This window comes from Alligator mississippiensis, chromosome 3, assembly GCF_030867095.1.
Source record: "Alligator mississippiensis isolate rAllMis1 chromosome 3, rAllMis1, whole genome shotgun sequence".
Classification (NCBI taxonomy): Eukaryota; Metazoa; Chordata; order Crocodylia; family Alligatoridae; genus Alligator; species Alligator mississippiensis.
The window spans coordinates 6,768,582-6,785,417 of record NC_081826.1 but is presented as its reverse complement, the minus strand read 5'-3'; the positions used below and the strand labels follow the sequence as shown (position 1 = coordinate 6,785,417).

The following is a 16,836-nucleotide window of genomic DNA, read 5'->3' as shown; positions in this document are numbered from 1 at the left end:
GCCTCACCTCCGGGAGCAGGAGACCGAGCATGGTCAATTCATTCAAAAGACTGGATCTTAAATGAGAATAAAAGCCATCCTGAGGGTGTGATGGGGCAATGGGGTCTGAACACGACCCCATACAACCCCATGCTACAGCACACGCCCTGGGATCTCCTCTCACGCTTGCTCACGCCATGCTGTGGGCTATGTCCTCCATTAGGGCACGGACAGTCCCTCCGCACAGTGTGACGTGCACTGGTTTTGTAAATGGGTGAATGTTACCCTGGGATTAGGAACAGACAGACGTGCGGCTATCCTGGGACAGTTCAGCTAGGGGGCTCGGGAGAAGGTAGCAGCCTGCTTGCCTTTGGGATGGATGCTGGTCTAATGGACCTTGGTCATGCTCATTTGCTTCCTGCAGTGGTCTTTAGCTGCTGGATCGGGTGAAGTCATTCCAGTTCAGAGGTTTGCATCGTTTGTCCACTGCCTGGTTTTAGGCTACCGTGATGCTAATGACACCAACACCAATGTGTCATCTGCCCATCCCCTTCACCTGCAGCAGAGCTGGGTGGGACTTTTCCAGCTGGTTTCTGCCAGGCGGTATGAAGAGGAGGCAATCGGTGCATTGATGGGCCGTGTCGATTCTGCACAACTTGGAGCAGACTCCGGCCATCCCTGCTTGCTCGCCTCCCTGGCTCTCAGCCCCTGACCTGGTGAGCGACCAAGGGCCTGGCATTTGGAAGTGCCCAGTCTTTTCCGCAGCTCGGTCAGAGCCAGAGCATCCTGGAAAAGTTGCCCTGGCAGAAGGTTTTGCATCTCCATTCAGGACCTGCCTTTTCCCAGAAGTGAGAGACGGCTGCTGGAGGGCAGTGCCAGCTCCCACACAGCTCTGGTGTCTCCCTCGTACCTGCAAGGAAGTGAGCAATGTCAAAGGACCTGCTTTGACCCTTGCACGTTAACTTCAGGCACTAGAGAGCATCGCCCCAGGGCACAGTGTACACACGGCCTGCGTGTTCCCAGGCGCACACAGCAGCCTCCAAACCCCAGATGTTTCTCTCCAAGGAGCAATGCAACACGCTTGTTTTGATAGAGGCACTAAGATAAATTCACCGATGTTCCAAGATGCCTCGATACCACGGGGCGCCAGGGAAGATGCCGTAGTCGCTGATGGGCCCGGTGTGAAGTTGAGGTCACAGTGGCCCATACTTGTGGCCCTCTGCTTTGAAGGAAGGGGGACTTCATATTCATAGACTCACAGGGTTGGAAAGGGCCCGTAGGATCGTCTCATCTTATGGTTGGGACCGATTATGCAATCTCATGCAGGAAGGTAATGCAGAGATCACTCATCTGGGATACAACAGCACCAGTTCAGTGCAGTGTCTATCCTAAATGAAGTGGGGTTTTTTCCTAATGCAGTGAGAAGCGTTTAAGGTCCCATGCTGGGAAAGGTTTGAAGGTTTCATAGTGTCTTGTTTTGCACTCCTGCCCTTGCAACTGTGGTTACCTGCTGAGAAAGTGGAGTAACGTGCATCACCACATCCTCCATCCTGCCACTCCGGGACCTATGGACTCTCAGGGGCTGTAACATCTGCCTTGCAACCTGGGTCTCATGTTGCATATCCCCAGGTTTGCATTGCCCGAGGCAGGTCTGCACTCCTTCCTTCCAGCCCTTGGTCCTTGGTCCATGCTCCTGGGAAGACACCCCGGAGCTACTCTGGGCGTTTCACGCATGGGTCCAACGGCAGACAACTCACCCGCTGTCCGACAGACAAAGCAGAGGGCAGCTGGTTCCACCCAAGCAACAGACTGATGGCAGGAAACAGGGAGGGAGATTTAGACAGGGAATCATGCAGGGTAGCACAGTAAGTGGCCCAGTTAGCAGAGCATAGGATAAAGAGGCTGGAGACCTGGCTGACCATCTCTGCCACCGACCTGCTGTGCAACCATGGGCAACTCACTTCACCTTCTCTGCCCCCACTTCCCCTGCCTCAGCCTCTGTGCTGTGAACACGGCAGGGCACGGGCCGTCTCTGACTCTGCAAGGCACAACAGAGTCCAGATCTCCCAGGAGTTCAAGCCTGCCCCATATTATAGCAAAGACGAGGACTTAATAACTTTAACGAGCTGCAAGACTCAGACAGACACTGAAGAAGAGCTCATGACACACAGTGACGTACAAAACAGTGAAGCCTTTTATTTTCTCTTGCTTTGCCGGAGGTGAAACCACCTTGGGAATTTTATAAACTCAAAAAAAGTGATTACTAAAAGGCGTACATTTCTTTCTTTTTTTTTCTTTTTCTTTTTTTTTTTTTTTACACAAGACGTAAGTAGACAGACAACTTCTTTTTTTTCCATTTAAAAAAAGGTTATAAAGTGTCAAGATCCTATACCTCAGCTGCATATCCAAAGTGATGCTGTCTGGTATAAAAGCACTGGGCATAATAATTTAGCTATGGCTCAGACAAAACAAAACAGAAATGTCGACTGGGTTTAATCTACAAACTATCAAGATTGCCCAGAAAAATCGAAAGGAAAGTATGCAATTCTTTGTTTCAGAGAAAGAACCAGCAGGGGGGAAAAAAAAGTTCTTTGGGAGAATACATTATCTAAAGTAAAGCAGAGCACTTAAAAGAGACCCCAGGAATGCCTGTTATATGCTTGAAAACGTGATGCACAGTATTTCCCGGCCCCAGAGTGAGTGAGGAAACCAGACAAATCCCTTCCTTCACCAGACAGCATCCACCAACTAAATTAACAGCTGATGCCGGGCTACGAAGCCAGCCGGCCGGATGCGAGGGGAGTAGACCTTTTAAACCGTACTTCAGTCAAGCATCTTACTTTTGCTTCAATGTAATCCGTTTGGGAAAAGATAAAGCAACTGTTTTCATTTGGGATGACCGAGACCCTTTGTGTCTTCCAAAGCTGGCTCCCGCTAACCCTGCTGTCAAAAGCTCTTCGAGCCCAAGCGCCGCCACGTCAGCTTTATTGCAAGACCCACAATATAATTTACACGTGCAAAGTTACTGAAGTACGCCTAACCAAATCAAGAGCTGCCTATTTGCATGGGTGCACCACGCTCCTTCCGCCGCCTCCTTTCACTAGTCGCTATTTTTAATTTCCCCTCCCCGTCGGAGAGCATCGAAAGCAGACGGGAACCACGGCCGCTTTCAGAACACGCTCGCACACAGGAAGCAAGAGGAAATGCACATTTATTTCTGTTAATAACGTCCCTCCCGCCCAAAGCTCACACACAGTTCACTTCCTTCGCAAAGTGCACCAAGGCTCTTCCGATGTGGGGAGACGTGTGCGTCCGTGCAGCTGTCCCTTCGGGTTGCTGAAGTGCGTGGGAAGGCATGGAGCCATGTCAGTGCTCCGAGTCTCAATGGTTGGGAAGGTCTGAAGAGGTGACGGGCTGGGGGAGGCCATTAGAAAGGTGGGTGGCCCTGTCTGCACCCTTTTTTTGAGAAAGGCATGGAGTGGTTATTGTTCCTGCTTATTGGTTTTAATTCAAGCGCTCAGAAATGTCAGACTAGGCGTCCCCGGTTTTGCTGGGAAGATCCAGAGAGGCAGACCGTGGTCTGCGCGTCTCCTGACCCTTTGAGAAGGTGCCCAGGGTGCCAAGTCTCTACCTAAGTTTTCTTCCCCTACTGGGTTTTGTTTTTTTGTTTTTTTTGGAGATAAATGAGGATTAGCATTAAATTAAACAGCACAGAAAAATCTCTTGCTTTGCCTTTCAGTCAATCAGGTCTGCTTTTGTTGGTATAATACCCACAGCCTACCAAGCTTTCCATTCATCCAGAGGCTTCCAGGAGGACACAAGTCAAGCTGTGGATTTTGCATGTAAAATAAAGAAAACTGGAAAAAAAATCCCAACATTTCAGGCCCTTTGTGTTTCCTTTAGGGATACTTCATGGCCAAACACGGATACCCAAGGCCGGGGCAAGAGTCCAGCCGCTGGGCCTGAAGAAAGCAGCAGCAACCAGGCTTCCTGTAAAACTAGACCATTCATTCAAGGTGTCTACAGATGGCTTTAGACACCCGCTTTTGAAAATCCTGGACCACAAGCAACAAAAGGTACAATAAAGCTGCTTTTCTTGGCTCCACGGGTCACCGCAAGGCCTGGCCATGGCTGCTCAGCCAAGAGGTCGGAGGGAAAATGCGTGCAAACTTCCTCTCCGGCAACTCAATGCAACGGCTGCAAGGCCACGAGTCAGAATAGCTGTGCCGAGGCCACCGCTTTGACACCAAACCTGCCACTGAAATCACAAAGTGACTTCTCACCGGAGGACGAAGGGAGATTTTCCACTCAGTGTTTAGGGGGAAGTCAGTAGCCTCGCTGGCTGTTAGGAACATCTGCTGCTGGCCAGCAATGGCAGCACATCTGGAATAGATGTCCAAGCACTTTGGGGTTGCTTGCCTCATCTACATGGATCCTACCCACAGGCTTTAAAAAACACTCCAGCTTTGAGGCGCCATTCCCCGGCCATACACAATCTCCGACCAGCACCCTAACGCTCAGCTCTGCCGCCCTCAACCTCCTACTTGTAACGACTGCAGAGGTTTTACCCGGCAGATATTTCTCTGGGGTCCATCCAAGAAAACCCTTGTCATACCCCCACCAAAAGGTGAGAGGTCTTATCCACAGCACCCTACCCTTGGTAAATGAGACAAGCAGTAGAAAGGGTGCAAGGGTCTTGCAAGGATCTGGGGAGCAAACATTACTCGGACACTGCTCTACCAGAGGCGCGCAGAAGAATTTAGCAACATGGTTCTTCAAAGCATCAGCTACTGCTCCAGCAAGTCTCTGGCTCTCTCTGATGCAGCCTGTGGGACCCTCTTCCAGACCAGACACGTCTGCAAGGGCACCGTCACCTTTTGGGAGTAACCAGGATGGGGATTTCTAGGCCTTGGACTCTGAAGCCAGGGCCCACTAGAGACAAATACACTGCGGTGACACCCAAGGGGCATCTTTGGTGGTAGGTTGCCTGCCCCTAACCGAAGGATGCGGGTCCTGTATCAGGATGGGCCTGTGCGATCCTATACCGTTTAGGCAAACCGGACGCTTTCACTTCTACAGACACAGTGATCCTCCTAGGTGATTTCTGCTCTGACCCCAAGGCAGGCAAGAAAAGAGGCTGCCGTTACAGCAATGCCACGCTCCTCGGGAGTGCCCGGACGGGTCTGGAATAATGCACTCGCAGGTATGCAGAGGCACTGGGCGGGCGAGGAGTGAAAGGGTGGGCAGTGGGGCTGCAATGGTCTCCAAGCGCAGTGCCAGGCAGAAGAGTAGCCTCCCTGAGGTGCTGGGAAAGATCCTCCGGGCTCAGGCTGCCACGCACGACTGGCAAACGCCTTGCGTTTACGGTGCTGCGTTTTGGAGAGCTAAGAAGATGCCTGAGTTTTTAAGAGGTGGCAGCTCAGCACTTTGGGAATGTCAGGGCATTTAAGGCAGCTCAAGTCAGGCACCCCCAAAACCGAGGTGCCCTTGAGCATCAGGGCCCACAAACACTTCTTTTCGAGACAAAAAGCAGGCAGGTGGGTGCTACTACGGTGGATCAAGATCAAGATCCCTTCCTAGGATCCCCCAGGATAGGAACAAAGTTGGGACATGCATCGTGCAATGGGAACTGCCCACGTCACAACGGTTTGGCTCAGCCCGGCAGGTTAAAGCATCTGCACGTTTGCTACCTTTGCATTTCTGCAGGCTGGGAAGGGGAGGAGGATTCCCTTCTGCTTGGATGCGTGTGCATGTGTGTGCACGTGTGTGTGGGGGGGGTTGTACTTCTCTTTCCCTTCAGGAGTCTCCTAGGACCTGCCCGACAGCCACATGCGGTGCCTGCGCTGCTTAGAAACAACCCATGGAGAGACGAAAGCCCCTGTGGAAAGCAAACGCCTTCCATTTTAATGAGCTAAGTCCTCCCTACCTTTTGCCAGCAGGAAAAAGTGTTTTGCAAGCAGCCACCTACAATACTACGATGAGTGCTTGATGCCACAGACGTGGCACTGCTCCCCGGCCTGCTGCAAGACACAGGCGCTTTCGACCTGCCCCGTATTCACTGGAAAAAGCATCACAGATTTCCCCCAGGAGAAAGGAGGCTGAAAGAGTCAGTGGTTTGCTACTGGCAGGGAGCCCCGAGAGGAGGATACTGGAGGAAACTCAGAGCCAAGCACCTGTCTGAGAGGGGACGAAGCTTCAAAAGCGTGACCGGAAACATCTTGTGCACCGGAAACATCTCGTGTTTGAACGCTTCGTGGCACCGACCTAAGCAGCACCTCTGCTCAGAGAGGTGCCATCTTTACGGCCACGCAGACCGTGGCGGCTGCTGCTCGGGGGCAGGCTGCGGAGACAAAGGGCATGTGCTTGGAGACGGCTCAGGAACGGGCGGATGCAACGTCTGACCGTGCCGATACTGCAGGAACAACGCGGTGGCATTTACTGCAAGGGGGGTGCTCTGGCCATTTATCCTCCGATCCATCCCCCGTGCTAGCAGCGCCATCACGGGCCCGGCCTTGCCACTAGCAGCCCTGGGTACTTTGCACTTCCTGCTTACAACCCCCCTCCCAGCCCACTTCCATGGGCAAAGCAAAGTGGTAGTGGCAATGCTCACATCAGGTGCCTCCAGGTGGCTCAGTCCACGCCAGGGCACCTGTGGTAGCAGCTGTCCCTGTCATCAGACCGGCAGCAAATTAAACAGGTTCTTCACTTTACTTTTTTTTTTTTTTTACATTTTTTTTTTTTTTTTAAAGCTTGTGCCTTTAATAAAAAGCTTAGAAATGCCAGCAGACACACAGACAGTGCTCAAGGGAGGGGGCTGCACAGGGCGCTGCCGCTCTCCCCCCTCTGAACCAAGGATGCGTTAAAAAACCAGAGCGGGGCCTCCGTGCTGCCCGGCCACCCACGAGCAACCAGAGCTGTCTTGGCGTCACGGCCGCATCGGCACGAGGAGCTGGCCTAGCTCTGGCCAGGAGGCAGGGCGTGCCCCTCGAGTATTGCACTTCTTTCTCTAAGCCCACAGCACGCATGCAAGCAGGGAAGGGTCTCCCTGTGTTACACGGCCCACCGGGAAAGCCAGAAAGTGGCTACTAGCCCCTTGAGCAGCTACTACTAGCCTCTTGTGAAAGACCTGCAGGGCCATGGGGTAATGGGGGGGATAGTAGCCCACGCAGGGAGCTGCTGGGTCACTTGCTGGGCTAAGAGAGTATGGAAAGAGAATCAGCACTCAACCCTGTATCTTGAGGGCTGAGCCTTTCTGCTGGTTTTCCAGCCCAGCAAGGAGCAAGGAGACCCTTTAGGGCCATAGGATCTGATGCACACCCCCGGCAGCCCCTGTGCCCACACCGCCTCCCCAAGACGGACGCATTTTAAAGTCGGAGGAAAAGAGCTTCCAGGAGGGCCGTGTGCTCTCCGTTAAAGGAGGGTGAGGGAGAAGAGGTCCCCTTAGCACAGACTCTCCAGCCGGAGAGCTCAGCTCTGCCGAGTTAAGGGCAAGGTCAGCGATTCACGGGGTGGCGGTCTGTACATACGCTGCTTCTCCTCACCCCCCCGGCCCAAGTCACCGACCGGTGCCCCGCTCCGAGGGAGCCCGCCCGGGACAGAAGGCAGCCGCGTGTGGTCTCGGTGTGAGGTGAGCCCCCGGCATGGGGAAGGGTGGGTGTGTGCACACGTGCGTGTGTTTGGAGTGGGAAGGGAAGGAAGGGAGGATGGACAGCTGTGCCTGGCATGCAAACACGATCTCAGGGCACAACCCAGCAGATCCCATGTACGGGCTCAGCTGGGTGGCTCCAGCCTCAATGGGCATTTGATCCAGGGCTGGTTTGTGGCTGTTGAGTTCCCAGCTGCAGCTCCGCTCCTTCCCTCGCCATGACATCCTGGGCCTGGACAGGGAAGGATCAGGCTCTTATTGCAGGGATTTAAAAGGGTTGCTTTCCAGCCAAGCATCCCGATGGACTTAGGTCCTGACTCTGTGTGTGGGGAGATGGTAGGTGGAACAGAAGGAAGGAGAGGATGGGGAAGTGGGCCACGCTAAATTGTCCATGAAAGCCCAGGGTCAAATGCACACCCAGCCTCCCTCCTTGGCTGCAGCTTGCCAAGGGTGTGGTGGCATTTGAGAGAGAGCGTGCCCCTTTACACAGGAACGCGGGTGCTGCCCAGCCCTGCGCGCGCGTGTTGGGTTGTGTGTCTGCACGTGGTTGTTTTGGCAAGAGGTCGTCGAGGTTACATGATGCAGCATTTGTTCTTGTGGTTGTGAGGGTCCTTGAATCGGAGTCTCTGCTTTGGCCGGTACTTTTCCAGGTAGGTGAGCTGCTTGCTGTTGATGGCTCCCCGGCGCTTCCTGAAACACAAAGGCACAGGCGTCAGTGCTCGTCGGCAGGTGTCAGCCCTGTTCCCCAGAGCACAAGCTGGGCCCAGAAAGACCGACCAGGCCCCTGACGATGGGTCAAGCAGCAAGCCCTGCAGTGAGCTAGTGGAGGCAGGCGACCTACTTGCCCATCCTCAAGAATTGGAGGAGGACACGTCTACATCCATATCATATTCCTTCCCTCTTGAAGGAAAAGCGCAGTCGAGGGACATGCAGGCTAACCGATCTCATGGGGACAGCTGTGGTCCAGCTGTTCCCAGAGGAAGGGCTGGGAGCCCTCAGGGCTGTGATGCCAGGAGGACTGTGGTCTGCAGAAGACCAGAGGATGGACTGGATCCCCCGAGAGGGCTCGTGTCTTCCTACCCTTGCATCCACTCCACGGGGCGGGAATTACAGACGTCTTGCTGCACGTGGGAAAGAGCGGTATGAAAAGGAAGCGAGTGCGAGCAGCATCCTCAGCTGGCAGCAGGAGCTGGGGACCTGCCGGCAGCCAAGGAAGAGCTGAACTTGCTGCTGCTGCACGGGCCTTTGGCGGTCAGAGCAGGGGGAAGGCGCGGAAGAAGCCACGCTGGAGCAGCGCTCGCTGGGAGCTGCCAGGCCGGAGCAGAGCATGACCGCGACCATTCGAGTGAGACAGCGGGACAGTGCAGAGCCTGCAGCTAAAGGCAAGGGTCAGCAACGAGGAAGGATGTCTGCCCTAACCCTGGATGAGAAATGCAGCCAGATGGCCTTAATCCTCCCAGGAGGACAGTCAGCTGCTCCCCTCCAGCGAGATTTCACAAGCGTGTTGAATACCCCAGCTCTGCACAGCCCTTCCCTCCCTCTCTTCCCCCTTCCCCATCCCAGTGCCGAGTCAGAGCCCTGGACCCGCGCTCTGGGGCAACACAAACCTCACGTCGGCTCCGGAGGCTGCAATACGAGCATCTCAGATACACATGCAGCAGGTGACCCTTGCCCAGCCCATCCTTACAAGTCAGGAGACTGCTGGCCCAGCGTCAGGCCCTCCTCCAACATGACCCAACTCCTCCCTAACTTGTCTGACCCAGTTCGTGTCGGAGCCTTTGATTTGCCTAACAAAAAGCTGACGATACCGAGGCGGCCTGGCCCTTTGCCTGTGGGAGTCTTGCTCTGTTAACCAACCGCTCGGACTTCCAGCAGGAATTCTGCGTTCGTAGGTCACCGGGAGTTGAGCAGACTAATTATTCCCCCATCCCTCCGGCTCTCAGCCACCAACGTAGCTGGGAAATGGTTACCCCGAGGCCGAGCAGCGTAACAGCTGAGCTGAGCTGAGCTGGGCTGAGTCTCATCAGCTCTGAAGAGAGAGCGCAGATCAATCCAGACACCAGCTCTAGAGCGAGGCCCAAGACATGCACAGTCCAGCTGGCTGGGGCGGAGGGGGAAGCAAAGGAGGAAGCGGGGGGAGGAAGGGGATAGTGCCTGGTTTGCTCTCTAAATTACATCCAAGCTTCACGTCAGAGCTTTTGAGCAGCCAGGAGGCAGGAGACTTCCCCCCGCACCCCGATCTCCTTTTGCTTCGGCATCGGGATGCTGTTCTTTTAAACAGCTTCCATGCAAATAGCTCCGAGCAGATAAATCCACATACTTGACTCTAAAATGGGTGATCTCCTGGTTCCCTTGCATGACCCCATCATGAGCACCCCTGATTAACCCCTCGTGTACATCTGCATCTGGGGGACGGCCAAGTTAGCCAGGCTATTGTATGCAGCGGACCCGCTACGGGGCACATGGCAGGCAGATACATGACGAGGCACTTACTGTCTAATGAACTGAATGGCGTCTTCATACTTCATCCCGCTCTCAATCAGAGCCAGCGCCACGAGAACTGGGGCCCTGGAAATAATGGAGAGAGGTGATTTTCTCGGAAGGGCTCATTTGCTGCTTTAATTACAGGAATACCAGAAGCGAGGCATGAATAGTCGCATACTCTCTCCAAATTTAAATCGTACTAAGTCCCCTCCGCTCCAAACCCTCAGCACCACACACCCACAGGGATGACGTCCCACACGTACGCAGCATACATAGCTCATGCAAAAAAAAGAGGCAACGCTCTCACATATGAGCATTACGGTAGATCATGGAAGGGAACCGCAGCAGCACAAATACAACAAGCATTGATTGGCACGAGACACCATATAAATGCTGGTTTTTCGGCCTTCTAATCACCAGTTAACACCCAGGTGGAGGCACCGAGCATACAGAAATGATGCGGCTGTTGGACGTGGGTCAAAATAAGGAGGACAAGCCTTGCAGCAGTTGGCTGCCCTCCTACAGAAAAAGCTTCGACTTCAAAGGAATTTGACAAATGATCAGTAATTAGATAAGATGAATTACTGGTAGGTTCAGTGTGAAACAAATTGTGGAGGATTAGAAGCCAAGTGTCCCAAAGGCACCTTCCCGCTTTAACGGGGGAAGAGTTTGCAAACTGTGGCTCCAGAACAGACTGGAACGAAACCTTGAGTCCTTGCAATGATCTGTCACAAGAATGACGCAGGCTTCCACAAGGACCGCCAAGCTCATTTCAGAGGCTGCTGCAGACCGACTGTGCAACAGCTTGAAGGGTAGGGAAACAAAAGCAGCTGGCTGCTAGCACAAAGATCACCTCCTTGCACAGCACAGTACGGGTGCCAAGGATAGGTATCTGCATCTCCACAGGGGTCGGCCCACCATCATCTCACCCCTCCCTAGTTTGGGCCATGCATTTCATGTCAGACAGTGCCTTGCGCTCCCCAAGTGCCTTCTTAGGGCTTCAACAAGCAGCTGTGGCAACAAGGATGACCACCACACCCTCAACCTTTAGGCACCGGCTGCAATTTTCAAAGCTATCTGGAGGCTCAGCACCCCTGAAAGCTAGCATGACTCTTGCATCTAGATCCCCAGGTTTGGAGATGGCAGCCTGGAGTGTCACTTAGAAGAACAAGGCATTTCAAGCAGGCCTAGGGGTCTTTTCTAGTTTCTCTAGCTAGGAAACAGCCCCATGTCAGGTAAGCACAGCTCTTCTTAGCTATTACCTAAACAGCACGGCAGCATCAGTGACCGGTAGAGGAACCTGAACTCTGCTGCTGCAAGTCACCTATGACCTTCCAGCCCAGAGACAGGAGCTGCACCCTGAGACCACCCAGCACCTAATTGCAGGCTGAGACCACCTGCAATCGCCTGCTCTTGGAGGGCTGTATGGGGTTGCATTAGGACAGGGCAGCCTTGTCTTCCTCCTCCGTGGCCTTGCCGTGCCTGGTTTCCCGGGAATCCCACAAAGTGCTGAGCAGAGGACGAGGAGAGCCCTCCCACGGTATGGAGCTCCGCCACCGCGGCACTTTCTTTGGGACAGTGCTTTGGCCAGCCTTGCTGGGAGAAGGGAATCCCAAGCCAGGAGGCTAAGAGGTCATCTGGGCTGTTTAGTACCGATGGACTTGTCAGACACTTCACCGCAATGTATACGTATGGACCAAGGGTTATGTGTCTCCCATCAGCTGGCCTTGAGCAGATGCACAACAGGGCTGTGCTCTGTGCCGCGCTCAGCCTTGCACCCGAGAAGACAGAGAGAAGCTAATGAGGGACCAGTATATAACAGGACCTCATTGCTTTTAAAATGGAGTTTGATTAGTTTTTGAATGGGATTATATGGTGCTATCACCTGTGAGATCAGGGACCGGACTCAGCGACCCAGGACATTTCTCACCCTGCAGTCTGAATGGGGAGGTTTGAGCTTTCCTCAGCCTCTCTGGAAGCAAAACCCTGCATCCTGCTCTCCCTACAGGGAAGGCATCTTCCCTGCCCCAGAGAAAAACAAGGCTTGGATTCAGCCAGATGCTTCAGCAAGTCTCAGAAAACAGCCTAGAGACCATGCTGGTGCCTCTGCAACCACTTTGCTAGGATCTCCTCTTGCAACTAAGGAGGCTGCATCTCTGGCTGTTGCAGCCGGGAGGAAATCCTCAGCAAGGCAGAGAGGAACTGATGTCCCCGGCTCTCTGCAACAGCTCCCAGGGGAATCCAGGAGTGCAGCGATGAGGATGTAAAGCACTTGCCTCATCTAAGGACTGAGACGGCAAGTCACAGGTCAGGGCAATGCACTGTAGAAGCAATCTGGTCTCGGGGAGGAGGGAGCTCAGGGTGTGTGTGACACCATTTGGTCTTCTTCCTGCTGTATTATGGAGCGGAGATACCTGTAGGTATCAAGTATTTTGCAACACCAGGACTTTCAGGAGTTTCCTCAAAGGGCTGGAGGCCCTTCGTCATCCTCCCCTGTGCCCAGAGGCAGCAGCGAGCCTGTGCACAAATGCACACGGAAAGACGGGCCTCGGAAGAGATGGGAAATGTGCTTTCCCCTCACCTTGTCCTCCATGGCACGCTCACTCCTAACAGCGGCACACAGTGCCCCCCCACCTTGCATCTTGCTACCCTTGCTGGGGAAGATTTGCCCCAGGGGTGGCTTTTAACCCCTCCTGACCCTGCTACTTACCGGCCCAGGCCAGCCACGCAGTGAACCGCCACGCAGCAGCCGGGGTCCTCGCAAAACTTGGTCTTCAGCAGGTTGAGCCAGTCATCCACGATCTTGCTGGGGGGAGGAGCGCCGTCATCAAAGGGCCAGTCCTAGAGAAAGCACGAGGTGGGGGTTACGGCTCTGCGGCACTGTGCCCCCAGCCCCACGGAGGCAGCCTGGCTCTGCAGACCCCCAGCCCGGAGAAGGGTCACCTTGGGCATCTCGCTCTGCTTCCCTGGGAGGGGGACAAAATCCCGTGGGATCGGAGCACCCACGTGGCAGAGGGAGAATCTGCGGCGTGTTTGCCCCACGTGCATGCTCTGTGGGCACACGTGCTTGGTGATGCATTTGCAGTACGTGATGAGGTCAAAGAGGGCGAGACCGTAGGAAACGCATGCCCCCAGTAAATGAACCCTAATGTGGCTGCTTCGCCCTCTATCACGGAGCACGGTGAGGGTGACGGGAGTTATATCATTCCCCTGAATGACGTACAAGAGCCCTCCTGTGCCACCAATGCCTGTGCCCACCCCAAGGGTTTTGCCAGTACAGGCTGGGCCTGCTTTGTACCAAGGGCATCCATTTGGGACAACCACTCTGCTTCATCACAAGCTCACGGGGAAGTGACTGCTCCGTGTCGTCCATCGTATTTGACTCCCCGTGATGGACACGGTCTGCTCAACCATTCGCTGGACGGTCCAGCTCCTGCCCCACAGGTGACGGGGCCACCCCAAAGGGATGGAGTGACGAGGCTTCAATCTGCGCACGTGCAGAACGACTAGTACGTCTGAAATCAGCCCGCGTTCGGCTCATAGGGCAACAAGGGGAGCCCTTCCTTCCTACGCCAGCTTGGCCGGGGGGAAGAAAGGGGTCCTCCCCCCGCCCCAGCACACACACGAGGGCAGCTTTAAGGCCGAGAGCTGAGACAATAGCCGATGCGAGTCTCCAAGGTTCATTTCTAGGATACATGGCCGGGGCTCAAAAGTCCTGTTGCTTCAGCTAGACAGAGCGGCTGATCTCCTGCCTCCACAAACTCAAACCACATGCAGAGCTTGGCAGAGGCTGCAGCTCAGATGGTTGAACCGAGCGTGGGTGGGAACCGTAACTTGCTGCTGCAAGGCTGCCAGACCCGCCCGTGGGGAGGGGGCGGTGGGGGATGCCGAGCGTCGCGGGCGTCCTTCCCCAGCCAAGGACTTACAACTTCCGAACAGACACCCCCCAACCCGACCACCGAAAGGGGGGCTGCAGACTGGCCCGTGCCCGGGAGCCCGAGGAGGCAGCCGGTGACAAGCCCCCTTCAGAGAGGCAGAAGGGAGGAGGCCGGCAAGGTAAAAAGGGCAGGAAAGCTAGGAGGCTCTTAACCGCAGGGATGTGGCTGCAGATAGCGAAACCACAATATTCCCGTGTTTAACTTGAAACAAGTGTTCTCCTGTCCCTCCCCTGCCCTCCCCCAGCGCGGCCTGTTCCCGTCCAAAACACAAGGAGTCAGCAGCTTGGATCCGCTTTGCATCCACTTTGCAGGACTCGGGAGGAGCGATATGCAGGGCTTGAGAATTTGCCTAGGTTAAAAGCAGCCCGGGTACAGGCTCGAATTCAAGCCTGCCATAAAAAGACATGAGCACCGCCCATGTCCTCGGTGTTGCACCGACCTTGAGCAGACCCTCAGAGCATCCCCTTGGCGTGGGTCCATCACGTTGGTCGTGGGGCAAACAGAGACGGGGTCCAAGTGCCCAACTGGACGCCCTGAAAGTGCTCATGGAGCATCCTTGGAGCTGTGTCGGGTGGAGACCCAAAAATATCCATGTCTTTTCTGAAGTGTGACCTGGGGGGCTTGCACTAGAAATAAAAGGCAGCGATTGCTAACCATGAGGGTAGCAGAGCTCTCAAGACCCCTCACGTAGGGACAGGATGGACTCCCCGTTTCTTGGCACCTTTAAATCAAGATCCTGCGGCAAGACTTGGTCTGGCTCAAAAGAGAACGGTTCTGGTCCAGCTGTTGGTGGGATACGATGGCCCAGAAAACGTGGAAGCCACACCAGTGGCTGCCTCCTGGCATGATCGAGCTGTGGGGCAGTAGGCAGGGCAGGGATCCCGACCTCTGTGCCTGGAAGGAGCGGGGGCGAGGGAAGGGGGTGAAGCAGGTTGCAAAAGCACGGCTCCACGTCCACCTACCCGCAGCACTGCCGGGAGCATGGGGGTGGCTGCTGGGATGAGCATGGAGGGGGAGGAGAGCTGGGGTCACACATGGCAGCACCCGTAAAGGGGTTTTGCAGCACTCACGGGTGCCGTAGCTCTGGAGATCCAGGCCAACAGCGGAGGCTACCAGCCTAGGACCAAGGCTTTGCCTGCCACTGCTGGGATTAAGGCATATTAATCAGAAAGCCACGAAAGAGGGAAGTATCCACGTGGCCGCTATTTCCCCATCTTCAGCCACCCGGGGAGTCCCAAGCTGCAACGAGCCAGGCTGGACAGCAATGCAGGTTTGTTATGCCAGCCGCGAGGGATCGGTAGGGAGCCGGCAAGGGGGAAGACGGCCACTGCGGGATGCTCCTCAAATGGCCCGTGGCACTGGAGAAAGGCTGGCTGCTGTGCCAGGAAGGAGGGGAAGCTCCTGCATGGCAAGAAGGGCAGGAACAACTTGCCCATGTAACCGGGCATGATGTGCTAGGGCTTATCTTTGATAAGCAGGCCTCCCCGTCACGTTTAAGATGGGTGCCCAGTTGGAGAAGTGATGGTAGCCGAGACCGTCAGGAGACTAGTTACCTAGGGGGAGGCAGGAAGGGTGCCAGCAGCTTGGGACCCCGTAAGGCCGACTGACTTTCATTTGACCCTCCGGAGATGAGGCCTTTTTAAAGGGTTGAGTCCACACCAGGGAGCCACTTTGGACAAGCTTGGCCCACGTGGAACGATCCCCCTCTTGCTCAGCAGATCGGCTGTGCACGTTTTGCATCACAACCGCTGCCTAGAAGATCAAAAACTAACATTAAATCACTGCCGACTCCTGTCAAGCTGAACATCTGTTCCCTGGGCATCGTCAGCCAGTGCCTCATTAGGGAGCAGTCACCCAGATGCCGGCAATCCTCCTGAAATCAGGCAGGGCACCAGCTGGGGATGATGCTGGGGCTAGTCCAATATGACTTGTGCAAAGTTGGTTGCATTGCCAGGGAAGCTGGAAGGGGCCCAATTCGATTCGGGGTTTGTCTGTGCTCGAATCGGCGTTATGCCAGCGCTGACATTTTGGTTCAGCTGCAATTTGATTCAAACAGAAATAAGCCTTTGAAAACCAAGCCTCGTTTAGCCTGGTGCAATTCTGCCATCACGCCAGCCCTTGGAGCCTGGACAGGGCTTGCAAACCAGCTGCGCCTGCAACCGGAGCGCGTTCGGTACGGGGACGCCTGCGGCACAACAGCGTGGAAGCGCCCCCAGGGCCCTGCACCAAATCTAGTGGGAGCGAGCGCAGCCTTTCAAGATCTCAGCGCTGCGGTTGCAGACCCACGGGTTTCATGTAATTCTGAGCAGACATCCTTCTAGGCGAACCCGTCTTCAAAGCGCTGCCCGGTGGGGGAGGAGGAAGCCGAACGGCGGGATGCCCGGCTATTCGGCGGGCCCCTAATGCCTCCCGGCCCGTGCCGTGCAGCCAAACAAAGATTTCCCCACAAACCACTCAGGCTCGGAAAGAGTCTCTTGCTGGACGAGCTCCGGCGAGAATCTGTTCTGCAGTCGGCTCCGCTCATGAAAGCCGGGCGAGTTCGCCGCGCGGGGCTTTGAACTCCCCCGGGCTGCTCCCACGCTTCGCTGACAAGCATGTGCAGGGCTGGAGGCGCGCCCGGCTGCGGTCGCGCCGCTATCCTGCCACATCACCTCACCACGGGCTCTCCCGGCAGAGTGTTTCCCAGTCCCACAAGCGTTTCTCTCCCGTTCCCTTTGCCTTCTCACAAAACCTCTCAGGCCGAGCCACTCCTCAACCCGTACGTAGCTCAACGCTGCATTTTCCTTTTTT

General features: G+C 55.2%; 1 protein-coding gene across 10 annotated transcripts in view; it reads right to left on the bottom strand.

Annotated features, from left to right (window-relative positions):
* Nucleotides 1–2,150: 2,150 nt before the first annotated feature.
* PTP4A3 (protein tyrosine phosphatase 4A3) overlaps nucleotides 2,151–16,836 on the bottom strand; it is a 115,854-nt gene continuing 101,168 nt past the window's right edge. For all 10 annotated transcript variants that reach the window (XM_014611521.3, XM_014611520.3, XM_014611522.3 and 7 more), the window contains 3 exons: nucleotides 12,819–12,949; nucleotides 10,118–10,192; nucleotides 2,151–8,314 (listed from right to left, as the gene is read on the bottom strand). In XM_014611521.3, the coding sequence (XP_014467007.1) occupies nucleotides 8,197–8,314; nucleotides 10,118–10,192; nucleotides 12,819–12,949 (324 nt within the window). In that variant the 3' untranslated portion in view covers nucleotides 2,151–8,196. The remainder of the gene's footprint in view (nucleotides 8,315–10,117; nucleotides 10,193–12,818; nucleotides 12,950–16,836) is intronic.